Below are 20,474 nucleotides of genomic sequence, written 5' to 3' on the forward strand. Positions count from 1 at the left end.
GTTCTAAGTGGTTTAATACAGATGCACTTGAAGTGCTAACATGCTAAACTTTTCAGAACATGGTTAGAGAACTGTATTCCAACATCTTAATAAGAGTGTTTGTTCAACGTGTAATTCATCACTTGAAGCCTTGAAAAATACTTTAATGGTTCGGGCATATTTTTTGGATAATTGGGATAAGTGTTTTATAAGGAACAAAACTTCTTATTTTTCTACCACATAAAGCTGGAAAACAGCTTTAAAAGGCTACAGAGAAGAACCTACTTCTTTCCTTATAGTATCTTTTCTCCTAATTTAACCTGTTTCATTTCCCTCTATAGTTATTGTTATGCCTAGTCTTGTCGCTCTTACATATTTCTTGCCATAGCAGAAACTCCATTGAGTTTTCAGTCTTAATAACAGACTGAGAGCAGCATTTTACAGCCCATCTCTTCACCTCTAAAACAGAAGTTCATTTCTTACTGGCATCCAATTCTGAGGTGGCTTTTACAACTGTAATAAAATAATAACTTTGGGTAATTCCCTTGCTGTATCACTAGAAACCAAATACAAGGCCTACCAAATACAAATAAAAGGATAAATGTGGAATTGGTGAGCTTGCCAAATAAAACATTACCTCAACAGGGCCATGAATTCTCAACTGAAATGTAACAGCAATGAACGTAATCCTGACACATGGAAAAACAGAAGTCTTTTTCTTGTCAAGATGTCTGTTTGGTACATGCTTCCTAAAATTACCCTAGAAAGTGGAAACATTCTCTGTATCAGCCATATAACATCATCAAGGAGTTCCACATTTCAATGAATCTTCTTCTTTACATCACAAAGGCACAGCTCCATTACCAAGGTTTCCAGGCATACTGTAATTCATTTCTCCAGCTTCTCAGGCCCTAGACCCTGTGCTTCAGCCCTGGTTTGAAGCCTTGTCCTGGGCTTGGGGTGACATGAAGGGCTTCCTTCATGGCCCCAGCGCTCTCACTGAAAGAGCCAAACCATCTCCTTCAGCTTTAGCTGCAAGAGAAGGATGTGAGTCCCAAATCTCTTATGAATGAGACTTAGGTTTTTAATAAAGTGCAAGACCAGATGATTCAAGTGTGGCCTCGGTCCCCAGCACAGCAGCTTTGCAAGACTAAGGATGTAAGAGACAGGCCTGTTTTCTGCTCAAGGAAACCGAGCCCACGTTGCCACTTCATGCAAAAAATTGCTACACCTGCCTGGTGCCAATTTTCCTTCAGTCAAACAGCACAAGCAATTTATGTTGAAATCTGACCCTAATTACTAAACCATAAACTGTTCCACCCTTCTTTGCTCTCCCCAAGGGCCAAGAGCCCTCTGACATTAGCTACATTTTATTCCTTCCTCTGTGCTCTCAGGGGAGACTTTGACAAAGTTGATTTTTTTACATTCAGCACTGAATTCCCTATTAGCATCCATGACTTCAAATCAGCAAGTGGAGCTTTGACCAAAGGTCCTTGCATGGAAGGAAAGCTCCTGGAGACCAGCTCCCAGCGCTGGGGAGCAGCACTGATCCCTTCTGCAAAACCTTGCAGTGATTTTATAAAGTACTACCATTCCTACAATTATATATATTGCAAAGAAATGACACAATTACAATGTGTTAAACTGTTTTAGAACCATCAAGTGACACTAGAGCCTTTTAAATTAAAAACATAGTGAACTTAGCTACCTTCAACACTAATGGCAAGGGTGATACAATGGGGTGCATTTGGGCCATAAAGTTGGGAGCTGTGGAAGTGTGGTTGAAATTATCATACTTGAGTACTGAAGTCATGTACTGATGGATATGTGCTGTACCAAACAATAAAAACTATTTCTCCCAGGCAGTTAAAACTGGCAAATATTCAAGGGGGCTTTCCCTCTGGCAATTTCAGAAATGTACTGTTAGGATTTGGATTGCTTCTACACTAAATACCACTCCTAGAACAAAAGTGTTTGTATACAATGTGGAAATCATTTTGGTCTGCATGTTTGTTAGCCTATCTTCTTTTTAAACTATTATTAAGAAGCAGTGCTAGACACTATATGAAACATAAATCTATTTAGTCTCTAGTGTTTCATAAGGGCAAATGAGTTTCATATTTTCTTTTAAATCACTTATGCTGCTGTGATTACATGGACTTTGTTTAGCAACTTAAACTTTACCAAACGTTTGGATCTATAATATGGATCTGCTAAGGACTGTGAGGTTCTTGGTCTTAAATTCTCCTGCATTGTGTGACACTCAAAATAGATTTTGATTGTGCTGCAATGTGATGTTTTCATGTCTTTGTCCTATAACTAAGACTCTTTTTTTCCCCCATGCGGTTAGTTGTCAGTAAAATTTCTTGCTGAATTTGTCAAATTTCAAGACAGAGACTAAGTAACAAAATTAATGGGGGTTGTTCTCAGAAAGAGCTTCAGCTAAAGGGAAGAAGTTACAAAATCTTTCATCAAGACCTTTTCCTTTAACAGCAAATCTTCAAGTTAACAGAAAGATCCCTCTGCAAAGGACACTTTATCTTTTCCATTTGGGAGAAAGTTACACAGTCTTTAACAATCCATATTTTATTGATACTGTGCTCTACCTGTCAGGGAAAAATGAAAGGCTGATAAAAAGAAAAGGTCTAACTTCCCTTCTCTTCTTTGTGAAGCCTCAGTAATAAGATGACGACTTATCTGAGCAGATACCTCTGGATTAGTGCCTTCAGCTGATCTGTGAAGGAAAGCCATTCACCACGGGAAAGCAATCATTCTTTTAGATACCATCCTGGGGCCAGGTGGCTCTTGGGACACTTAAGTTTACAGTTTGAATTTAGGACTATTGAAATAAGCCCTCTTTGCTGAGGCAGGGGGACACTGCTAAATCCTTATTTCCTTCTACTTTGACACTATTTTCATGCTCCAAGATGGAATGACTTTTGTACTGCGATTTCTCAGTTTCAGTGTATGCTGTCTGACACACTGGCTGGCTGTTTTAACATGTTTTCTCTTTTCCCTCTCATTATAAAGACCAACTTGGCAAGTGCAAGACAAAGCAGGTGCCAACAATGTGGCTTACACAACCGGGAAGCTGTGTTTTCACACCGATTACCCTGTTCTGCAGCATCCACCTGGGGTAAGGTGAAGCTATTACTGACTTTGTCACAGCACAAAAGGGAAAAGGGTTCTTATAGCATGAAATCTGGTTAGCTTTCAGTGACTCTGAGTTTTGCCTTAAGAGCAAGGTAAAAATAACAATAATCTTCATATAACAGTCCATATACACATCAATATGCAATTTATGCATTATGATGTAAGCTCTGTGGGACAAGTCCATTATGTATCACATAATCGTAAAATGAGTATAGAGAATATTACCAATATGATCAAACATTAGGGTCCTGTATATTCTTTTGATCCAGCTTTCATTATATTCAAAAATTTAGGTGTCCAAATGCTATAGTCAAAGTTGTATCATTTCAAGACCTATCTGTTCACCTGGGGAGGGGAACGTGTTAGAAGAAAGATGTTTAAGATGTTATATTTTGTTTCTGTGAATTGACTGAAGTTAGACAGTTATTTGCCATTTCATAACAGACAAATAAAGGGGCATTCTGTAAAGGTGGACAACAAGAAACAGAAAATATATTCTGCCTGCTCCACATAATTCACCAGAGAAATGGAAAGTAGTAGGAATAGGAACAAAGATAACCCTGGGTTTGCATCCATAAAACTTCCTCTTCTGATGGGGAGAACTTTGTATCAGTTCTTTCTACAATTAAACAAAAAGCCAATGGGATTTATCCACGAGTAAGTACCAAATACTTTACACTAACACTACCCTTTGAAGTCATGGAGATACTGTTCATTAATGTGGAGTTAGAATGTAACAGGGTTTCATTAATAGAGAGCAGATGTGAATTAGCTCACTGTCTGGTCTGTGCCAAAGCTCACATTGTGCTATGAAACATTAGAAAAAGGCATAACCTTTTTAATTCAAACATGCTCGAAAGAAGTTAAAGTACATTGAATTGGATTTTTTGTCTTTATCCTGAATGTTCAGTTTTGTTTATTTACCTAGCAAGTACAGAGTCACAGAATTACACAGTGTCTGAAGTCTTAGGATGTATTTATTACAAATATTTGAAGAAATGTTTTTAATTGGATGGGGATTAGTTTCAGAACTGCCCCATAAAAAAGAGTTTACAATTTCCTAGCTTTTGATCTGGCAACCATTTTTTCCAGGACGTACCCTGGTTTAAAAACAAACCAACCAGCCAACCCACAATTGATTGTTAGATCTAGCAGAAACTGCAGTACTCTAGAATGCAAAACTAAATTCTAATTTGAACTAAATTCTCCTGTTCACCGTTTTCAGTTATTTACCATGAAATACATTACTGCAGCCTTCCTTAGCAATGCCAGGCTATGTCCACAAAAGAGAAGAGCCTTGTTCTGCCTTCAGTGGGAGCCCAGGATCCAACCCACAGTTTGTTGGCCAAAAGGAGCATGGCAGGAGGGTGAGAAGCTGCTTCATCAAGTGGAAAAAGTAGTTTAGATGCTTTCCAAACACATCCCACTTCTGCACTGTTGGTTAGTTCAGTTTCAACCTTCATCACCATCACAGAGGTCTGCAAGCGCAGCTGGTGAGGGAAATCTGGGACAAACCTTGTTCTCTGCTCCTCTTTCTCCTCCTGGGATTTTTTTGTTGTTTTTATTTCCTCCTACCAGTCTCAGAAATAATTCACCATCATGGAAGGGAGAGGTGGACGCTGTTACTATTGGTGTGACAGATGTATTATGTGTTGTTTGGCTGAGATGAAGGGTTACACTTTGTGTGATGTTGGACTCTCTAATGCCATGGGGAGTTTTACGGCCTGTCTCAGTAGTTCAGATTTATACTGGTGCAACAAGAGCCCAGTTCAGGCTTTTGCTCTGTTCTACGCCTTAGCAATTCCACTGTGAAATGAAACCATCTCAATCATACTTCATCATAGAGACACTGGACCTGCTGCCTTCAATGACAGCCACCTTTTCCCCTCCCTGAGCAGCAAAGTCATAGCGAATTTTGCTTCTGCAAGAGAAAGCTAATCCTCCTTGTTAAGTCTGCAACACGTTTAAAATTATATAACCTCCACAAAGAAAGACTGAAAGAAGCAAGAGCAAAGCTTTGCAGTTGCCTGACAGGTCACAGGCTGTAGAAGATATCCCAAATGAGATGGAATTATGAACATTCTACTTTCATTTTCTCCCTTTGTGATAGTGGTGGCAGAGTGCTGCAAAGCTGCAGTAATAGGAACTCAGCCTTTTGCTGGAAAAAAACCCACAACTACCAAAAAAACCCAGAACCACTGATAGAAGGGAACTGATACTAATGAACTGTTAAATATGCAAGCAATTCTTTTTGTAATGATATGTTAATTCGTTCCAGGTTCAGTTTCTCCACTGTATAAAGCAAACAGATGCAGGAGGAGAAAGTGAAGTTGTAGATGGGTTTCACGTATCCAACAAGCTGAAGAAACAAAATCCTGAGGCGTTCCAGATCCTGTCCTCTACTGCTGTAGACTATACAGATGTTGGGGTCGACTACTGTGATTTTGCTGTGCAGTGTAAACAAAGGATTATAGAGTGAGTAGTATCAAGGATATCGAAAATAACATCCCTGTTGTGGATGACAGGTCGGTAGGAGAAGGTCTGCTCCTGCCACCTTGTGGGAAAGCGATGCCTTAACTGGTCTGTAGTTATTTTTAGGGGTTGGGGTTTGGGTTTTGCCAGTGTATGATTTGTTCTGTGCTTTGTACCACCACGCCACAGTTTTCCTTACCCAATTTCGCCAGACAGTAGCCAGAAGTGGTGGTAATTAGAGCAGCTCCTGGGCAGAGACACAGGTTACCAGCAACTGGGTGTGCTGCTAAATTCCAGCTGATGTACATCTGTATTGTGCCAGAGAGGTCATAATTTGAAGCATTTAGATCAAGAGCTATATACTTTAAAGGTAATCAAATGTTATTGTTCACAGTTTCTTCTAAATTGAAAAAGCTTATGATTCTACATTTAAAGACTACAGAACAAAGATTTTTGAGCTAAGTAAGTGGCTACACTTTCTCCTGATTGTCTCTTTCCCTAGTTAGGCTTAATTATCAAAATCCAACCTAATAACAATCTGAATTTCACATTGAAATTCCAGCAGGAGAGTTCAGTTGCTGTTAAACTATCTTAAAGTGTTTCAGTAACAACCCATTCCTTTTCCTTTCCTTCTCTGTTGTACAGTGTAGATTCCAGAGGCCAAGCAGTTCGCATCAATTACAATAATGCCACAAGAGACACAGTGTTTGACATACCAGCTGAAAAAGTGAGGCCATTTTATGCAGCTCTAAAGGAATTCAATGATTTATTGAACAGCACAGAGCACAAGTTTACTTACAAGCTGAAACCAGGTCAGTAAGTCACTTCTCCTCACAATGATTTTTCACATGTTTTTCCTAACAGTCATCACACTTGAGTACTGCTAGCACTGGTGTAGAGAGGAAATTTCAGCCCTTCTCTCACCTATTTTATTTCATACTGCATCCTCACATTTTTACACTATAAAGAGAGAGAGAGAAAGCCCCAAAAGGAAGGGGGGAATAGAGTCTGTCTGTTGTTTAGTCCAGTGTATCTTTACACTACACTGAAAACCCATACCACATAGAAAATTGTAACTTATCAATAGCACCACAGATGGGAAATATCATGTGTAATATGATGTGCCTTCCCAGTTCAGCACCTATTCACTCAATGGTGCACTATCACATCCCTTTTCCTCTGCTTCATTTGATGCAGAGCGCAGACCTTAAACCAAACGATTTGCCCTTCTTTATGACACTTTTCGTTGTTACTGGAGAACTTTCCCATGGGCTGTGGGAGCTGCAGAATATCCAGAAGGTGATACAGCCACACACAATGTGCGTAACAGTGCAGGGAGATGAGCAGCTGTGGGGAATTCAGCTCTCCGCTGTGCCCAGACACCAACTGCCTGTGTAATGCTGGATGAATTACCCAAGGCCACTGCTGCTGTGCTGCTTCTTTTGAGTGGCCTATGCAAGACACCTAGAGGCAAACTTGCACAAGTGCCAAGTGCTCTGAACTTCAGCTACAGTTGCAAAGACCTGTATTTTCAGCATAAAACATGCTTTAAAAAATGCCTTTTACTCTCTCAAAGTCAGTCTGTCCATATTTAACTACTTTGGCCTTCAGCTCTGTTCTTTCATTCCCCAGCTATAAAAATAAAGATATGAATAGTCCCTCATCTCTCAAGACATGTTACAAAAGTAAATTAATTAGTGCATCTGCCTGCCTCATGCACTATCATGCTAGTGTTTCAAAATGTCTATGAGGAAATTAATCTCTCTCTGTTGGGAACATAAAATAATGTACAAGATCCCATCATAAATGGTAAAACACATTCCATTCCCTCACATTCCATTAGTACTGTTCATCCCATCAATTAATGCACCGAGATGGTGGCAGAGGGGAGAGGGAAAAGGAAAGAAAGACTATAAGGTTATTTAATTAGAGATAGATCATAATGGTGGCACACAAGGGAGAAAATTGAAAATGACATGCTAGCTTTAATTATGTGATTTCCTAACTTTCAATGGCTTGACTTAATTCTCATAAAATTCTCTTATCAGAGGTAGTAATGCAGGATGTGTATAGTACAAACAGTACTAGATTGACCAAATGAAAGTCATCCTGATAGTTTTCCCTCTTTTTACACCTTCCTGTGGATTTGCTGTACTCACCTTTCCCCTTAAGGCCTGCCTTTCTCAGCCTGGACTCCCCCACCACTCTGCTTTGTAACTCCTGCTTATACAAGAATAGCAGCAGAGGTGGAAAGGGACCTATACCCTCTCTAATTGAGAACGACACTGTGTTCGCTGCAGAACTACTAGAAATGATTGCCCCTAAGTGCTGATGTAAATATGCCCCCCATGTTACCCCTTGGAAGGGACCTGCTGCAACACACCACGTGTTAAACTTTGTGGCATCTCTTTGCAGGAGACATCGTGACGTTTGACAACTGGCGTGTCCTCCACGGCCGCCACAGTTACCCATCGGGCTCGACGGTCACCCGGCACCTGGAAGGGGCCTATGCAGACTGGGACGTGGTCATGTCCAGGCTCCGGCTCCTCAGGAAGAAGGTCCTGAACAGGGACTGAGCTTTCTCCTGACTACCACAAGCCAAACCTCGATTGTCTCACCTCAACAACAATCACATAACTGTGTTTTCTTTCCAGAAAATCACATCACGAATGTGTTTTCAAGATCCATAAGCTAAGAAACTTGCCCTTCAGAACAATTTACCCTGGTCTTTGAATCTACGAAACCTACTACTGCCTCTGTCCATTTATTAGCTTCTTTAAATCAGTGTGAAAAACGCTTTGAAAGATGATCACTTGACTGGGCTGACCAGTTATCTCAATGCCTTCCTTTGCCTCTATGAATATACCTGCCCTCCCTAGAAAGCTTAGAGGGCAGCATCAAAAGAGTGCTTAAATTATTACTTACTAGAGGTTTGTTACGAACAGCACCTTCCTCTGTTTTCAGAGAGGCATTCTTTATTGTACAAATTATAACTAGAATACCTTGCAGGGTAGAACTCCTCTTGAATTCAAGATCTTGTTCAACAGATGCTGTGTTGTATATCCTGTTGTACATGGGATAACTATCACAGCCACAGCCATTTTTCCCACTTTTCCAAGTCCATAAGCTCAGAAATGATAGAGCTGTCAGAGAACATGTATTAATCTATCTTTGCATTAGGAATACAAATAAGTCTTGATGTTGAGGTGGTAGATAGGGTCAGAAATCCCATCAGCTGCTGTGCACTGGTGTAATTAAGATCTGCAGGGCAGGCAGGCTTTTGAGCCAAGTCAGGAGCAGGAATGCTGATGCTGCTTGGCAACTAGAAACCACAAAGCACAAGAGGTGGTTACTGACCTCATACCTGACAAATAAGTGGCAACTGAGCTCTGATCCAGTTTTTGTTACCTCAAATAGAAGAGCACACCTCTGTCAGACTTGGTCTGGGGGATGTTTTCCTCCAGATTGTGTCCTGAATAAACCTTACAATGTGCAAAAGATTACTGCAGCCAAAATAGTGGGATTTTTTTCCCTAGATGCATGTGCCAAATTGAAAGAGAAAGATTTTTTAATACTGAGGTTTCTTCTCAACAATATGTCCAGTGAGTCTATAGTTCACTGTCCTTGTAGCTGCAGTTAAGAGGATGCCCTGTGCTGCAAGCCTGACAAAATCACCACACTTCCACCATCTGCTCTGCTCAACTGTTTTTTTTCAAACTATTCCTTGAAAGTCTAATAAAACCTGGTGTCTTCCTAACAGGCTGAGACAACAGAACTGTAACTGCAGAACTAAATGACTGCAAAGTTAAATTTGTTGCCACAAAAAACCTCAGTATAAGTGAGGCCCTAAACATTAGCTTGCAAACACTTCCTTAGCTTCTGTATCAGATACCACAGCTGAACAACCATATCAAACTAAATTAGGCTTTGGCTGTCACCTAGCACAGTGCAGTTCAGATCCATTCCTCTTTGGTAAATAGTGACACAGCTTTAGCATTAAGACATAACATTACAAAAAATGCCTTCTAGTGGTAATTTGATTTCTCAGTGCCTCCTTTAACAATTCATTTGGGAAACATGAGGAAAGTATTTTTTGCTTTTGCTATAAACAGGAGGGAAAGATGAGGAAAGGTTAATATCTCTCTTCTGTAAGACACCAGCAGCTCTGTGCTTTAGCTGTCATATTCTCCATGTAACAATTGACAATTGTAGTTTGTAACTTGAGAGCAGGACATCTTGGGATTTATACCAATGGTTAGTAGAGAAGAGAGATCTTCTGCTTTTATTCTATACTTTTCTAAGAACTGTTTTATTCAAATGTCTGTTTATTAAAAGCTGCTATAGAACTGATTATTGTTTGGGCTTCTTTCTAATCTCACACATGTCTTGCCAAAGATATTAAGTCATTACTCTAATTTACAAGTATGAGTAGACCTGCATCCATTCAAGTTTGTCCCATATGCTTAATGTATAGTTAAAATACAGCTAAACTCATGGCTTTGAAGAGCTGCATGTAAAACAAACATACGAACAAACAAAAACCCAAAGCTCTCAATGGATCTCATTTTGCACTGCTGGGATTTTTTGCCAGGGTCCAAAATATGTATTACAAAGTTCCCCCTGATGATAGTGGGATTAAAAAAAATGAGAAAACATTCTAGCCAACAGACTGTTCCACAGCAGCTGGAAATGCAGGTGCCAGCTGCTCCCTAATGCTCCTCAGGTATTTCGATGCAAAAAGACATTTAACAATTAGGGTACTCACAGGTCTATTTGTTGTATTCTTTTGTACTGTAAGTTGGAGTAATAGTTACACTCATTACACTAATCATCACTTTGTGACTGATTCTTCCTTACTCTAAAATACCTTCAGCTTCTAAGCAATTTGCAGAAGTTGACAGAGAGCACATGCTGCTGCTTAAAACTCACACTTTTGTAAATTCCCAGCCAATTAAATGCAGCCTCTCACCACATGTGCAATATATTACTCCTGGAAAATGTGTATTTATTCTGTACTGTGTTTTTCTCTGAGTCAAATTAGAAAAAAAAGTCCTAGCAATCTTGTCCCAAATGCTCCCTAAAGCAAATGAATTTTTTTTGTAATCTGTACATTGATAAAGCTACCTGCCAGTTTAGAGCAAGTCCAGAATTGAAAGTTCCATGCTGGAAATTTGAAATCACTTTTGATAGAGGCAAACATATACACACATTTTCAACTCACAGCAAAAGATGCCCCTCTCCTGCTCCTACTGAACCCAGTCTAGTAGTACAAAAAGAAATGGTAAAGACTGATGCAGAAAGAGCACAAAAATCCCCTACAAAAACCTCACCTAAACAAAAACATCCACCCCACGCCAAAACAAAAAGGAAAGTAAATTGCAACTGCTCCTAAGAAACCTATTTATCTACACAACGTCTCATTAAAGTCTAGGAAATTGCCAGAGCCAGGGAAATGGCTACATTCATAGTGTTTCTAACTAAAGCATGCACATGGCAGCTCTATGGGGATGTTTCTGGCTGAAATCAACCTCATTGTTAGGTACAGGATGAGATCTAAGTGAAGGGAAGGAGGGCATTTTGCAGCTGTGAAGAGCAAGGTATGGGCAGGAGGCTGCTACTACTCTTCCAGTAGGCATGAGGGAGAGAGAGGCATGTCTTCCAGTGTCCTGCAACATCCCCACAGGACGGTGCTGAGGAGCAAGATAAGCAGCTGGAGCAACACACAAGCTGCTGTTTGCCCTGGCTACTGAAAGGACCCTCAGCAGAGCCATGGCAATTCAGCAGCCCCAAGGCTGATCTGCATCGTGCCAAGGGCATCTGGTCAATCAAAGGATAGGAGATGCTTTTGGGGTGTTTTGTAGGACGTGAGCTGGTTGAGTTAGCAAAATATATTTAAAGTCCAAAGTTTTGTGTTTCTTAATTCTTTTTAATATGCAAAAGTACCCAATGACTTTAGGGCAGGCAGAGGATTTTCTTTGTTGCCAAGCCACGATGCATGGCTTTCCCCATTAGCTCAAGCAAAATAAGGCAGAAGGTCTAAACATGTGGATAGCAGAGCGTGGTTTCCCTATTGTCCTTCCTTTCCAAGCAGTCATTTAGATCGCTGACTACTCGTGTTGGTAATAATGGAGCTCTGCATCTCTTTCAAGTTATTTTTAGAAGCATTCAATGTAGCGAAGATCACAGAGAAGACACAGCAATCTTCAGAGCATGTCACAGTTTCTGAAAATCTTGGCCCACTTTGTTTTGTTTAATCAAAGAGGGATGTTGTTATGAGTATGTGCTGAGGGTCTTGTAATGTCCTTGAAAGGAGGTGGGTCAGTAGGAGCTTGGGATGAGCTGCTGATCTCCCCCAGCATGGCTGCAAAGCAGCAGCACACAACCCTCCTTTCTAACCACTCAATTCCATAGCTGCCTCCAACACCATTCACGATGAAGTCCCACACTGCTCCCTTCCAACTTTGTTTTCACTTTAACAAGTAAACACACTTGACCAGGGTAGGTAGGGGGAAAACCCTACCCATTCATTTCCCTGGCTCCTCTACAAGATTGCCAACAAAAACAAACACTACACAGCCAGACTGCAGGGATGTTTTTCCTTTTTTTGGCAACTGCAAAGACTTGGAAAGATCCCTTCCTCATGCTATAGCCTTTCCCCAACACCACGTTTCAGCAGTTCTCTTACAGGCACACCCTGCAAGAGTGGAGGCACTTTTGTGCACTGTATCTGCAGCTGCTCCTCGATTTTAATGCTCCTCTGCCCTCACAACACCATCCCCCTCTTTGCCCAGAGGTATGTAAGCTGTAGATTCTTTACCTCTGCATACTATTTACTTTTAGCCCTTGTCATTACTTCCATCATTATTGACTTTAAAAAGCATAATTTGTTTTTTTCACAAAGCTAAAAGAACCATCAAGTGTCAAGAAGGGCAAAACGTTGTTTCCTCTAAAGCACTTCACTCATCTCCAGACCTAAGGATTTGCTTCTGAAATTCTTGGGTTTTTTTCAGTCAGATTAATTAATTTTCAGTAAGAAGGTGCAGTAGAGGGTAACCTCACGTATTTCAGAGTCTGCTTCTGGTTACATCTGCTGCAGGAAGCTCTGTTTTTCTACCCTGTAAGATTGAACCAGCACAGAAGATTTCCACTTGGCTGGCTGAATTTCTTTCTCTGGACTCAGTATTTGCAACCTCATAACAGCAGTGGTATAAACATCAGCTGAAGCACAAAGCCATTTTGTCTGTATGGGAACTAAGTGAAGGCCAAAAGCTAACGTGCAGGACTCTGGGGTTAAACTGGGGCCTTGGGTATCAGGTGTTCAGTGGCTTTTATGGGAATTCAGATGAAATTTGTGGAAATATAATGAGATGAAGGTCTTCTGAGAAGTCCTCTAAGGTCCAGCAAGAACAAGCATGGCTGGTGAGATTACAGCCTTACCCTAGTCCAAGGAAGATGGTAAGTCCTGGTCTTTTTCTTTGGTTGCAACTTGCAACCCAATTCAAGTTGAACCAAGTGAAATTCCTGTAACTGAAATTTAATCTTCTTAAGGCTGGAAGCCTTGCACCAACTCTGCCTCCCCTCTCCCAGCTGGTGGCCAGAGCAACCCTCTGTCTGCTCATCAGCCCTGCCCTCATGTGCAGCATGAAGGGCACTCAGCTGGGAAACACAGCACCCAAGGGGGAGCCAGAGTTCAGAGGAATTTCATCTCCTTCTCACCAGTAAGGTAAACCAATATGATATGAAAAACAGAGCAGATTGTTGCTGCTGCCCAGACAGATGTTTGCCATCAGATGCATTGCACACTGCACAGCCACAGCTGCTGCAGAAGCACTTTGTGGCTGATTTGTCACATCACTGTGCCAGAGAGATGAAAAACCCCCAGAAAGTTTTCCACAGAATACTAGTGTTCCCTGACATTTTCTATGTTACTGTTCACAGCAGTTCACAGAGTGGGGGGAAAACCTTCCTGCCCTCACTCAGCAGTGGTACACTCAGATGAGTCAGGACATCTCGGGGAGCCACAACATCACGCAAGATTTAGGATAGATTTGTTGCTTTTCCTTCAAGTTTTTTCATTTATGGCTGTGTGGTTGGGGAAAGGAGAGTTTATCCTGGCTGGCAGAGTACTTATCCTCCACAAGGCCTTAAGAGCCCAACACCAGGTGCGACAAGTGCTCATCCCATGTGTGTCTGCACCCAGATGAGTTTCTGGTCTGGGATCCTCCTGATCATTTGTCTCCTTTCCATTCTCATTGCTGCACACTGGGACAGTGGAGGGAGCCCAGGAGTAGCAGAGGCTCAAGCTAGGAAGGGATATGCATTTGTTTAATTTTAACACTATAAATTTAAATCAAATTGGCACCAATGGCTCTTTGTAGGATCACTTGCTGCCCAGGATGACTGTCAGGAGGCTGCAGCTCCCAGCAGCTTCTCTCTGCAGTAGGAGCACTCCCTTACACCCCAGAGAAACCAGGGCTGCCCAGCCCAGGACAAGCCCCTAGTACCTACTGTAGAAATCATGAATAAGAAGTGCTATCCATGACTTCATGGAAAAATGCTTTATAATAGCTAAAGAGGAATGAAAAGCCTGTAGTCAGTTGAAAACATACATGCTTTTATCAGCTTTGATGATTTTTATTGAAAAATGGAAAATGGCCAGTGCAGTGGCCTATTTTGGCTGACTGGAAGGACTAACCACAGCACTGACAGTGTTTTGTTTCCCCAGAGCAGGCATTTAAAGACCTCCTGGGGCTGGTGCATTAGGGAGAAAAAGAAAAAAAAAACCAAAAGGAGTTGGCCATGCCTTTGGGTTTCCTCTATGTGAGGCCAAACCCAAAGCCACCAGTGCTAGTGTACAAGACTCTCATTATCTACTGCTCAGATCATGTGCTGAGGTCAGAGTCCCTGGTTGTTTCATTTCCCCTGTACTAAAGTGGCCTTCAGCTTCAGCTGACAACAGGATCTCCCACAAATGCCTCCAGGGAAAGCCCACAGCCCCAGCAACCCAGGTGTGTTTGAGTTGAGAAACTCCTTTGCTCCACGGGTATCCTCAGCTATCACTATTTTAAGAGACCTAGAGTTGGAAGGAGTCAACCAAATCCTGGTATGATGAAGGATACAGTTTCTGTGTGAAGCGAAGCTGTTCAGGTCTCTTTCAGTCTCACCTGCTGCACTAGCAGCAAAGCCATCCTAGTTCTGGTAGAGATTGCTCAGTGACTCTCTCATGAATATGGACAGCAATAGGGATTTCTCCTTGAGGTAATGCTTGAACACAAAATATGGGAAGGTTGGGTCTGTGGGTGGTTGCACCCAGATACTAACCTGATGTTTCATTTTGCAGTCCTTCATTTTCTGGAGCTCCTACACTCAAGAGCTCCCCCAGCAATTTATTCTTTGCTCTGGAGCAGGAGGTAGTGCCTGGGCACCCTGCTGCTTACTCCCAGGGAAACCAGGCACAGCACTAGTGACAGCAGAAAGCGTGGTCTTCCTTCACACCTGACACAGAGGGCATTCAGAAACAACATATTCAGTATGGATGAGACTTGTTTCCAGCTTGGGTGTGTATCTAGGAATATTGTGTTCCTATTGGGCTCTTTATCCTGGCTATGTCCTTGCTTCAACATCACTGCAAACGTTCAGTTAAAGTGTTTCCCTTCCCGCACATGGCACAGGTCACAGTAGCGGAGCTGTGGAGCTGTAAGCATATTACAATTCTGCCATGTCACCCTCTACCTGTACAGCAAGTGGCTGGTTTACAACTGTGGTTTTGTGAGCTAGATGGAGAGGAAATACTTCAGGTAAACTCATCTCTCTTTCCCTGAGGGTGGTTTCAGTGCCTGTACACTCACGCACAGAGCTTTGGGCTCACCCACCTCCTTGTGAGAGAGCAACAGCCAAACACACAACATCCACACATGATGCTGTGGTGGACAACCAGACCTCACCTGAGCATCAGCTATCTGAGGAAGCCTCAGTCCACACTTGTGTTCCAAACTGGAAAGTCATAAGAGCAGCAAAGACATCCCTTTCCTTTCTACACATGCAACTCATGCCATGAGCAAGCACAACTGAAATATTCCCTTTGAAAGCCAATGCTTGGAGCCCCAGGACTAATCTTCTACATGACAGACACAGTCTCCTTATCAAACTATTCATTTTTAACATTATTCATCCTGAGAAAGTGCTGTCATAAGGTCAAACAGCTCGAGTCCTAGCACAGAAGTGCTGGTTCAGTGGTTGGAAATCCACCTATGTGATGCCCAGAGGGCTGCAGCCCACACCCCAAGAGCTACAGCCTCACACATGGGGAGCCACAGGAGGTGTGTCAGGGAATGGACTGACAGCAGAGACCTTCAGCATCCCCAGACTCAAAATGTGCTCATCTCAGTTAGACTTCAAAGCTCCCCAGACACCTGCTCCCAAGTTCAACTCTCTTGTCACCCAGAGACCACCTTTGTCTGTGTGCAATCATCACCCCCACCCTGACACATCAGCATCCCAGAACTGAACAGAGCAATACCAGCATCATCCCAGGGGGCAAAACCAATGGACACTTCCTCAGCGGCTCCATGCACACTGACAGGCTCAGGGGTGCTGCTCCAGACACTCATGCAGATACTCAAAGTGCCAAGCACACCTCCTGCTGCCTTCCTAGCAAGGGGAAGAAACTCCTGTTGGTCACTGTCTGTCGTTAAAAGTGGAGAGAGCTTAAGCATCTCTCTCAGCATTGCTCTGCCCTTGCTGCTTTTGGGCCATGCAGAGCTCTAATCTCTGCCAAGACACACAGAGCCCAGAGCTACTGAAGATGCTGCTATGTACTAGCATTGGCTTACAAAGGTCAGCAATGACATTTCCAAGTCATGGACCCAACTTGAAAACAATCACCATAGTGCAGCTAAGGATTAGTAAGCATTGCCAGAGACTTCTCTGACCTTTTTTACCTTCTACCGGAGGCTTTGTTGGCGTTATGGACTGACTAATGGGTCTGATCTGCAGTACACATCTCCTGGAGATTAGGCAGCACCTAGGGAGAGTTTGGCTCTGCAACTGCCTCTCCCTGTCAGATCAAATGTCTTGAGTAAACACAGTTCTGTTCTCTTTCACTCATAGGTTTATTTGTCCAGAATAAGGTGAGGAATCAATAATCCCTGAAAGTCTCATTTTTCCTTCCAAGTACTTTTGTTTAGTCCATGCAACCTATAAATCTGACAGCATTTGGAACAGAGGCATAGCTCCAGTCAGCTTTTACGTGGCCAACGAGCCATTTTCTATGGTTTGCAGTGTTATTTTGGCAGTATATTTAGGCTTTTGTTTGGGAAAGGAGAGATGGGATGAGCTCAGATTTTCTGCTGCCATGCACAACCATCCTCGCTCATAAACACACCTCTCACTGCTCCTTCTGGAAGGGGGAAAAGTGCTCTCTCAAAAAAAGACTGTTGGACATAGAAGTGGCATGAGCTCAAGGATTCCTTTCCTTCACAGGGCATGTTTCAGAGTATTTTAAAAAAGAAGATATGAAGGATGAGAACAATCTGAAACAACGAGGCCTCCTCTCACCAGGTGAGATTCCCTGCATACCCTTGCCCACAGACACTGGCCCAAGCACTTTTGCATGGATCACAACACCGCTCGGTCAAGAGCAAGGGAAACAAAACCCATACAACTGTGTGAGAGATGGTTATCACAGTGTTAAGCACACACATTAAACCAGCAATGAAAAACCCTGTGTTCAAAACTCAGCATTGCTGCAGTGATCCTATTCATTGCAATACATCAATGAGCTGTTTTCAGAGGGCGTTGGATCTACTTCAGTTCCTTTCTGGGTCAACATAACCTTTGGCTCAGGTACCAGCACAACCCTGGAGCTGGCTAGATATGCAGGCATGTGCTCACTAAAACTTGCTTAGACTTTACTAATCCCAGTGATCACCACTGCAAGGGAGCACAAGTGTACAGTCTGTTTGAGGATGGCAGCAGCTTTGTGTTGCTGCCTGAGCAAGAGGTGTATCTATCTGCAAGAAGACAGCTCTCTCACTAGGTCAGGGCTGGAGGAGGAGCCTTTAGCTCCAGAGGCCAGGGAGTCCTCAGGGTTAAAGCCAAAGAAGGCCAGGCTGTTTGACTGGCTGAGACTCCCAGGAAAACGAAGTTGACCTCCATGGATCACAGAACAGTTGGAGTTGGAAGGGACCTTTAGAGATCATTCAGCTAAAGCAGTTTCACCTCGATCAGGGTGTACAGGAATGCATCCAGGAGGGTTTGGAAAAATCTGGATGCCACCACCTGACAGCTTTGCACCATGTCTCTGCTGAAGCCAGGCCCTGGACAGGATTCTTGGGAACAAACAAGGCAACAGTTCCTGGTTTTACTACCTCGGCCAGCCTAGACAGATCAGGGCTGGTGGTGCAATCAAGTCCTAACATGAGGCTGCAGATCTGCTGTTTGAACAAACTGACTGTGGTGCTTTATGTCAAATGAGTAATGGCATGGAACTCCACTTCTCTTGTTAAACATGACTCTCCCAGCAGATATGTACCTTTTCCTCCAAGTAAGACTGTGTCAACATGAGCTCACTTTTCTTTGACACCCTTTGTGTCAAAGAGCTCACTTTTTCCTCTTAGCCCGACATCCTGTCAATACACACTAAGACACACAAGACAATATTGACTGATGAAGTTTGAGAACAAGAGTTTTCAACAGTAAAGTCAACAGGAATTACTTCTTGGACACTTGTACTATTTGAGTTGTACAGAATGAATGTGCTGTTATAACTTGTGTTTATAAACTTAACATTCAGCTGCCACCTGTAAGCATGGAATCAGCTCTGTCGGAACATCCTGGGAAGAACATTTCTGCTTATGACTTCTAACGTAACAGCTCTCAACACCAGACAGATATCATTTGAATAAAAGGGTAAATTACCTTTGGAAACCAACCTGAAATACACAACTAACATAAATAATATGAACACTATTAGTCTCTTTCCTATAGATATTTTAACTGCAATCATCCTGAGTACCTGCCTGGATGTGTTCCTGTGTGACCTGATCTAGATGGACCTGCTTGAGTAGGGGAGTTGGAATAGATGATCTCTACAGGTCCCTTCCAACCCTACCATTCTGCATTTCTGTGTGAATGATGCAGGGTTAAATAATAAACCCCTACATAGCTGGTTGTACAGAGGCATCCAAGATGTGGAAAATGCTAAAAAACTTGCAAACTGTGGCTGGCTTTCTGTAGAAGCTTAGTACAACAGACTCGTGTCTTGCACTAAAGCTTGCATCAGTTTCTGATCTCACTATTTCCTGGGTCAACACCAAGTGATGATGAACCCAGAAAATTCTTTCTGGAGAAGTAATATTTCCAGAGACAACATCCAGGGCCATTTAGAGTACAAAATGCGTCTTATCTGTGCTGATATGCACATCATACACATAGTGCAGTTTAATTTCTTTTCCAAAGGGCAGTCTCTGTATCACCCAAAATCATTATTGCTCAGGGTATCATCTTTTCGTTTTGAGTGAAAACTTGCTGGAAGTGTTGCAAATAACAAGGTAAAGTTACCAAAGACAACTGGAAAAGCTGTGATCAAGACTACTATCTGCCCACCACAGAACAATCAAGCATGGTGACCAGGTATGGCAGAGGGCAACCAGAGACAAAAGTCACAAGAGCATCAGCCTGAATAATTCAAGACTGTTTGTAAGGGCTGTGCCTCACACGAGGGGAAAACCAAACCAAAACCAAACTGAAACCACTACTCCTTAATTTTGTTCTTAAAGATGCTCCTGGATATGTGATTTCCAGATGTTTAAACTCTATGGCAACTCAGAATGGAAATATGCTGGGCAGCACTTGCTCCTTGAGGCCAATTTTCCACTTCCAGTCTGTCAGCCTATGCTGGGAGCAGGGTGGCCCTAGATGCCTCGTTATCAAGATAAGCTAAAACATGGAACAACAAAAGGCCCCACTAACAGTGTGATCAGATGGATGCATTCCCATATGTGACCCTGGGACACTGGAACAATGCAGCCAACAGCCTACAGCTTCACTTTTTCTTATGAACACATTTGTCCTATGCCAGCACTGAAGTACTATAGACTTTTTGACACAAACAGGATCATTTGAGCCTGCTGTGTGTGTCCTGCAGGTCCCCAGTGCTGGGACAGCAAGAGTTATCTGCAGGCTGGAAAAGCTACTTCAGCAAAAAGAGATGCTGGGGTCAGCACCAGGGTGGCATTCAAGCCCTTCTTTGGGTTTTGTCTTATGGTTATAAAAGCTTTTTGTCTGTTTATAAACCTGTTGCAAATTTGAAAGCAGAGTAATGAAGCCCATTTCCATCCCACATCACCTCTCTTACAAGAAGATTGCTCCACAACAAGCATGGAAATAGGTTGCAACATCTTTGATGACCTCTGAAGGATCTTTTCACATTATAAACCAGCAGGAAACACCTTAATCTCTCTGAGCCAGAAATATGTCTGAACACACTGTAACAGTGTCAATATAAAAAGCAAAACCATTAAAATACTACAGAGAAACAACCACCACTTGCCTAAAACCTCACTACACAAGAGATTCATGAATCTAGACCCTACATTTCCCATTCTCCATCTCTACCTGGCCATCACAGCATGTTGGATGATACTTTTCTGCTACATGCTCCAGCCAACACAACTATATTAACAGGCAGTTCCCAAAGCTGAACAGTCTGACTACACTTCACCAACACGAGTTTGTTAGTAAGACAATCCTGAGGTCCACTGCCTTTTATAAAAGTAACTGTTGCTAAAGATTTTTACTGAGGTTCATCCCTTTTCTCTGTGCTGCTGTGAACTGCAAGACCAGAGATGATGATGCCTACCTATACTGCA

The 20,474-nt window shown here is 42.4% G+C and overlaps 1 protein-coding gene across 1 annotated transcript in view; it reads left to right on the forward strand.

Moving 5' to 3' along the window:
* BBOX1 (gamma-butyrobetaine hydroxylase 1) overlaps positions 1–9,939 on the forward strand; it is a 35,956-nt gene extending 26,017 nt beyond the window's left edge. The window contains exons 5-8 of the mRNA XM_061999759.1: positions 3,010–3,115; positions 5,411–5,607; positions 6,250–6,416; positions 8,020–9,939. Coding sequence (XP_061855743.1) covers positions 3,010–3,115; positions 5,411–5,607; positions 6,250–6,416; positions 8,020–8,180 — 631 coding nt within the window. The 3' untranslated portion in view covers positions 8,181–9,939. The remainder of the gene's footprint in view (positions 1–3,009; positions 3,116–5,410; positions 5,608–6,249; positions 6,417–8,019) is intronic.
* Positions 9,940–20,474: the final 10,535 nt, after the last annotated feature.

Source organism: Colius striatus, chromosome 7, assembly GCF_028858725.1.
Source record: "Colius striatus isolate bColStr4 chromosome 7, bColStr4.1.hap1, whole genome shotgun sequence".
Lineage (NCBI taxonomy): Eukaryota > Metazoa > Chordata > Aves > Coliiformes > Coliidae > Colius > Colius striatus.